At 49.0% G+C, this 7,400-nt stretch overlaps 1 protein-coding gene across 2 annotated transcripts in view; it reads left to right on the forward strand.

Annotated features, from left to right (window-relative positions):
- The first annotated feature begins 1,753 nt into the window (after positions 1-1,753).
- DHX33 (DEAH-box helicase 33) overlaps positions 1,754-7,400 on the forward strand; it is a 24,554-nt gene continuing 18,907 nt past the window's right edge. Inside the window, exons 1-4 of one of the 2 annotated variants that reach the window (XM_027130798.1) lie at positions 1,754-2,229; positions 4,737-4,897; positions 5,779-6,006; positions 6,151-6,321. In XM_027130798.1, the coding sequence (XP_026986599.1) occupies positions 1,944-2,229; positions 4,737-4,897; positions 5,779-6,006; positions 6,151-6,321 (846 nt within the window). In that variant the 5' untranslated portion in view covers positions 1,754-1,943. The other variant, XM_027130800.1, reaches the window with a different exon arrangement.

Consider the following 7,400-nt stretch of genomic DNA (forward strand, 5'->3'; position numbering starts at 1 on the left):
TGTGGTTACTTTTGCCTGCACCATGGTTTTTGTGGGGGTTTTTGTTTTTTGAGCCAGTGTTTTAAATTGACAGATTTCACATGAAAATCTTCATTTGGGGCTCTTCTTGAAAAAGCAAAAAACCGGAAGATCTGGCAATACCAGGCCTGCGTGGCACCTGCTGCCGAGAGATAACTAGTGGCTGTTTCTAGAGACAGGGCACTTGCTCTATCAAGAGATTATTTCACTCATTTATATTACCTACCTGGTACTCTTGTAATCATTTGGAGCCTATGTCCCCTCCAATAGGTTACTCTGGAAAGCACACTGGGAAGAAGGACTGAGGTCTGTCTTTTACATACTCAGAATCCGTAATTTGAGAGCTAACATATTGCTATGGTCTGAATGTCTGTGTCCCCCCAAAATTCATGCTGAAATCCCAATGCCTGATGTGATGGTATTTAGGAAGTGACGCCTTTGGGAGGTGCTTAAGTCATGAAGTGGAAGCCTCATGAATGGGATTAGTGCCTTATAAAATAGCTCCAGAGAGATTCCTAGCCCCTTCCATCATGTGAGGACGCAGCAAGAAGGCAGCAGCTATGAACCAGGAAGAGGGCCCTCGCCAGAAAGTAACCATGCTGGCACCTCCAGAACTGTAAGCAATAACTTTCTGTTGTTGATAAGCCAGTCAGTCTGTGGTATCATAGCAGCCTGAAAAGACTAAAACAGTTGTTTCCATTTAATTTTGGGTTGACTTTCTAAATTAATACTTAGAAGGAAGTAAAATTTTGTCAGTTATTCTTAAATACGTATCTGCTATTAGTTCAACATGCACATTTTCAGTAAACCCTGGTCTCTATACTACCAGCAACTGGAGAAAAATTACCTCTGACCTGGAGGAAAGGGGAAGGAGGATTTTTAATAGGTTCATGAATAGGGCAAGTCTCATGGAAATGAACTACAGAAGATGCCTGATGTCCTTCACATGGGTTGAAGCTTATGATGAATTCTCTGGAAATCACTTTTCCTGTATGCAGAGCAAACAGCTGCTTGCTGGTCTTTCTGTGGCGAATTAGCAAATTCTCTAAGAGCTTTGAATTTAGGAGGGGAAGGAGGAACTAATATCCTACTTTCCTGCTGGAGTTCTGAATCTTTTCATTGATTGGCGTGTGTATGATGGGGCTGGGAGCCCCGAAAAGAACTTGAGAGTCTGGCACGAATATTTTGGGAAAGGAAGGATAAAAGACAATTTTAGTTCCATCAGACTCCCTCTTTCCCTGCTTGTATTACAGGAGCAGACCATGTCCTTTGGGATAGCAACTTTCTGAGGAGAATGTATGATTGTCATAGAATATATATCTTTCTTTTTCTGTGACACAAGATGATCACCAGTATCCTTCTCAACATTCAGATTTTGTGACATCTGAATGACTCATCTCAGAGGCTCAGTTTCTTCATCTGTAAATTGGGGATGATATCAGTATCTACTATATAACATCAGTTATTTGGAGGATTAAATAACCAATATTTGTGTGCACCTCATTAATTTTAAAAAATGAAATACTTTCCTTGAAGAGCGACTATTATTGTGGCAGAGAAAGGGAAACGCGTGTTTACTGGAAGGAAATACTGTTAGCAGGACAAGAAAACCATGGTTGTTAGCCAAAGTTAAGGACCCACGGAACCGTACACCCAGTCCTTCACTGTTGTCGCTCCGGACCTTTTTCCGGTTGTACCTCGGACCCTGCTCTCCCCGCCCTCGGGAAATGAAATCCTGATCACGCTGCCAGGGCATGCTGGGAGTTGGAGTCCCCTTTCTAAAGGCTGCGGGTGGCGGTGATATCAGCGGCGTCGCCGGGAGCCACCAGCACGTGGCGGGAAGGGGCGGCGCGCGCTAGCTGTCGGCTCCCGGGAGCGGCAGGAGCTGCCCGCTTTCGCGCCTCCAGTCGTGTTGCCCTCCCGACATGCCCGAGGAGGCGGGCTTCCCGCCGGGCAAGAGATTCCGGCCGGGCGCCGGGCCTTTGAGGCGCGCCGGGTCCTGCCCTCACGGGCGGCGAATGGTGATGCTGCTGACCGCGGGCGGCGGCGGCGGCGGCGGAGGTGGCCGGAGGCAGCAGCCACCCCTGGCCCAGCCCTCGGTCAGCCCCTACCGTGAGGCCGTGGAGCTGCAGCGCCGGAGTCTGCCCATCTTCCAGGCGCGGGGGCAGCTGTTGGCCCAGCTCCGAAACCTCGACAGCGCCGTCCTCCTCGGTGAGTGACCGCGCCGGCGCGTCCTTCCTCTCTCCCGATTCGAGCTCCGCGAGAACAGCTTTTCTTAGGTGTTTCTCCCCGTCTTTCACTCGTTTCTACAACAAACCTGACTGCCTTTTCTGTTCGGGGCCAGGAGAGGGGCCTCGGAGGAGTCAGACAAGCCCGTTCTGGAGGTGCTCACAGCCGGTGCGAGTGACTCGCGCCTTCGGCAAAGACTCGCCTTCTGTGCGGAAGGGTAGAGGGACGCAGCGGGAACTTTGGGAGCTTGGAAGAGTGGATCTGAGCCAGTCGGGGAGGGAGGCGTTGGACGCAGAGGAGAGAGCCTGCAGCATAAGAGACAAAGTGGAGGCGAGAGACGGTCCGGTCTGACGGAAGTAGCAGTTTCTGGTGCACGAATTACGAAGCAGAGTTGAGGGCCGGGGACCAGTTACAAGGGGCTTTGATCCCCAACGTTTAAGTAAGAGGAGCTCCTGAAGGACCGAGAGGATGAGCCTCCAAAGAGGTGAAGGAGATCCAGGAGAGCTGATAACCTAAGGAACAGAGTTGTAAGAGGAAGGGAGTGAACAGATGCAACAATGAAAATGGGGACCCAAAAAGTGCCCACTGGATTGGATGCGAGGTATCAATTGGGGATCGAGTTGAGCGCTGTTTCGGCAGAGCTCTGGGAGCTGATTTGTCACTGGGCCGAGGAGTAGGTAGGAGGTGAGGGCATGAAGGCAGTGGGAGCAGGCTTCTGTTTTGACAAAAAGGAGGCGGACCTAGAGGAACTTCCAGATATTCATAGGTTCAGGGGAAGAACTCAGTAGAGAAGGAGGTTGAAGACGCAAAGCGGGCACTAATAGAGCAGAGACAGAGGGCATGGGGAACGGGGGCCCTTGGCAACAAGGGCTAGATGCAGAGCGGGCCTGGATATCCAAGAGGAGGATGGATATCCAAGAGGCTGGGGGGCTGGAGAAAGGAGGTAAGAATGGGGGTGACTGCAGAAAAGCTTGCAGGGGGAAGTGGCGGGAGATCACCTTTGAGGACTTCACTTTCCTATGAAGTAGGCACGGGAGCTCTGATGAGGATGGGCGTTACAGGGTCCTTGGGGAGGACGGGGACAAAAGAAGGGCTGCAGAAACAAGAACAAGGATCAGCGGTGGTGCTGGTGCTCAGGTGCATTTAGCCCCACGGCAAACTCAGGTCAGTGTCAGCACAGTTGGGTTAGTTTACTATAGCAACGCTCAGTTTCTTGGTGTAGGAGCAAAAAAGATGGACAGGGAGACATTGATCCCGGTTTGGGTTTTGCCTGATGAACTCAGCAGGAGGAGTGTAGAATAATCAAATTCTTCGTCCGTGATTTGTGTCTGGGTCAGGAAGGATGAGCAGTCAGAGGGGAGAAAATGGAAGAACCACGGGACTGTAGGACTCTGTGAGGTCAGGGAGGGGTACTGGTAGCTGTGGGGGAAGGGATGCACAGGTTTACAGTTCTTTGTTGTGACTGGGCACTGGGAAGGGAACACAGGAGGGTAGGAAATAAGGTTGGGTGCTTACTGTATGCAGATGCTCAAGTACATGGAAGAGACGGACAGGCCATCTCTGCCCCCCAGGGGCCTCTGATATTGGAGGGGGACAGAAACGTTTAAATGCTTTCACACAGTGTAGGGTGATCAGTGATGGACGACATGAACAAGGCTCTAAGGAACACAGAGGAGGCGGCGCAGCCCCTGGGGGGAGAGTTTGAGGTTTAACGCATGTACAGTTTGTCACGCAGGCAGCGTGGGGGCAGATATTTCATAATAGTGTGGGCAAAGGCAGAGGGTTTGAAAGGAGGCGGCTGGCTGGGGAATGGTGAGGAGTTAGCTGTGGCTGCAGTGTAGAGCAGATGTCTCTCTTCATGGCAGTGCATTTACATCTCGTTTATCCCTTTGAAAAGTAGGACATTTTTATATAACGTTTGTATTCCATTGTATGTTCTTACTATACTGGTTACTGTTGCTGACCACTTATGTTGTTTCTAATTTTTGGGTGTCATGAGCAAAGCTGACTAAAACTCTTTTGAAGCTGTATTTTTATACACATTTTTATTTCCTTAGAATCAGTTCCTGCAAGTGGAATTGTGGGTCAGAGGGTACAACATTTTAAAGATTTTCCTAGTATAATGTGGCCCTCCAAGAAACAATCCCAATTAACACTCTGCTGGCAGTACATGTGGGTACACATTTTCCCGTGGCTTTATCAGCTTAGAGTATTTTCTTATCTTTTTCTTCTGACTTTGATCTGTTTTGTGAAGTATGTTTCAGTTTGCATTTTTTTAAAATTTTGATGTGGACCATTTTTTTTTTTTAGGCTGCATTGGGTCTTCCTTGAGGTGCTTGGGCTTCTCATTGCGGTGGCTTCTCTTGTTGCGGAGCACGGGCTGTAGGCGCGGGGGTGTCAGTAGTTGTGGCGTGCAGGCTCAGTAGTTGTGGCTCGTGGTCTCTGGGGCACGTCAATTTGCATTTAAATGAGACTTTTTTCTTTCCTAGGGGAAACCGGCTCTGGGAAGACAACGCAGATCCCTCAGTACCTGTATGAAGGGGGGATTGGCCGCCAGGCCATCATTGCCGTGACCCAGCCTCGTCGAGTGGCTGCTATCTCTCTGGCTACCAGAGTCTCAGACGAGAAGAGAACCGAACTTGGGAAGCTGGTACCTAACTTCCTTCTTTACTGACAGTTCTTGGTCCCCTAACCCCCACTCCCGGCCCTCTGACTTTTATTTTTCTGAACAAGACTACTTATACATCTCAAGCTTCTTTCTTGCCACAATTGTTTCAGCCTCTCTCAGAGTTCTTTACCAGTTCCTAAGAGATCAGAGGGTCTGTCAGTCTCACTTGCTTTGCTTTCAAAATCTGTTGGCAACTTGGATAAATTAGCTGTTTTTTTCCTGAGCACTTTTTTTTTTTTGCGGTACGCGGGCCTCTCACTGTTGTGGCCTCTCCCGTTGCGGAGCACAGGCTCCGGACACGCAGGCTCAACGGCCATGGCTCACGAGTCCAGCCGCTCCACGGCATGTGGGATCTTCCCGGACCGGGGCACTAACCCGTGTCACCTGCATCGGCAGGTGGACTCTCAACCACTGCGCCACCAGGGAAGCCCTTCCTGAGCACTTTCAAGGCTTCGGTAACATCTGCTAAGTCTTTTATCTACATTTCTTTCTACAAACTTGTAAGCATTTTTCTAGTATATAGGTGGGTATTGAGAATGAGTCCCAGAACTGTATATAAGCCAGATTTATTCGTGTTTGTGTGGGTGTCTACCCATTTGACTTAAAAACGTCTTGGACATCTTTTCATATGTGTACATAGCTTCACTTGAAACTATGAAGTAGCTGGGAGGAGGAGGCTAGTTTTAAATTCTTTGTAGTGTTTATCATCATTGCAGTTGAAGGCGTGTGTCCATTGCCTTGGGAGCAGGGCAGGGTCGGAGTTGGTCCTGTTCGCTGCGATAGCACCAGTGCCTGGCACTGTGCTGGATACACTGGGTGCTGAACACACGTTTGCTGAGTGAATGAGTGATCTCTCCACACAGGTTGGCTACACGGTGCGCTTCGACGATGTCACCTCGGAGGACACCAAGATCAAGTTCCTGACGGATGGCATGCTTCTGCGCGAGGCCATTTCAGACTCCCTGCTTCGGAAGTACAGCTGCGTCATTTTGGATGAAGCCCATGAACGGACTATCCACACGGATGTGCTCTTTGGGGTGGTGAAAGCTGCCCAGAAGAGGCGAAAGGAGCTGGGGAAGCTGCCTCTCAAAGTAGGTGCAGCCTGTGCTGCTGAGGGACCCAGGGCAGTGGGCATGGGGGGGCGCGGGCCTCCTCGGCAGCCTTCAGGGCTCAGCAGGGGCACAAAAAGGCTGGTCCAAGCTTGTCCCCATCCTCCGCCCCTGTCTCGCACACAGGTGATTGTGATGTCGGCCACGATGGACGTGGACCTGTTCTCCCAGTATTTCAGCGGAGCCCCCGTCCTCTACCTGGAGGGCCGGCAGCACCCGATCCAGATTTTCTACACCAAGCAGCCCCAGCACGATTACCTGCACGCGGCCCTGGTCTCTGTCTTCCAGATCCACCAGGTAGGCACAGGGGTGCAGATTCCTGGGAAGGCCTGTTTGACCTCGAGCATTCAGCCTTGAACAGAAAAGCTGCTGAACGAAACCATTTTGTGAGCTCGTTTGCCATGTCCACATTTTTATCCTTTTGAATATGGAGTTCGTTTGCCATGTCCACATTTTTATCCTTTTTCTCAGTGTCTTTTTTTTTTTTCTCTAAAAAAAATAATTCAACCCTGACCAGCATCTTTCCTCAGCTGAGCCAGAAAACGTCCATATGTTAAAGCAGTGGCTTGCAAGCATATTTTGATTGGAACCCCCAATAAGACACATATTTTATATTGCAACCCAGGACACAATGTGTAGAACTGAAGTGAGTCTTAGGAAACACAGTCTCCTTTTACTACGTGTGATGTCCTCTGGTATTTGCTGTCTCATTGAAAAAAAAAAAAAAGTTGGTGTATTAACCAATAATGGGTTGCAATTTAGAGTTTTCTTCTTAAAAAAAACGAAAAACTGTACAGAGAAACATTTCAAATATTTTTTTCATTTTATTAAACGTTTACTTAAAAATTCGAGTGATTAAATCTCATTTTTTGGTTTAATTTGTATAAAATCGACTGTTTTTACCTTTCCATTAAGTTTCTGAAAAACTCTAGAAGCCAACTTTTGAAAGCTAATTTTTATTTTAAGCTCAGTGATGGGTGTATAGTTTAAAGTTTAAAAAGTCAAGTACTTAGTTCTAAAAAGCTCATAAAAAAAAACAGGAACTGCTTTCACTTTCCCAGCCCAGATCCTGCTCTTGAAGGTACACCTTCAATTTCTTAACTGTTTCCCTTGGATGTTACTTTCCTGTTTCTGAAACATCCTCTCAAATGATCATATCAGGGGCTTTCTTGGTGGCGCAGTGGTTGAGAGTCCGCCTGCCGATGCAGGGGACGCGAGTTCGTGCTCTGGTCCGGGAAGATCCCACGTGCCGCGGAGCGGCTGGGCCCGTGAGCCATGGCCGCTGAGCCTGCGCGTCCAGAGCCTGTGCTCCACAACGGGAGAGGCCACAACAGTGAGAGGCCCGCGTACTGCAAAAAAAAAAAAAAAAAAAAAAA

Source organism: Aethalodelphis obliquidens, unplaced genomic scaffold (genome assembly GCF_003676395.1).
Source record: "Aethalodelphis obliquidens isolate GAN/ISIS:26980383/991018 unplaced genomic scaffold, ASM367639v1 scaffold38, whole genome shotgun sequence".
In the NCBI taxonomy this organism is placed as follows: Eukaryota; Metazoa; Chordata; class Mammalia; order Artiodactyla; family Delphinidae; genus Aethalodelphis; species Aethalodelphis obliquidens.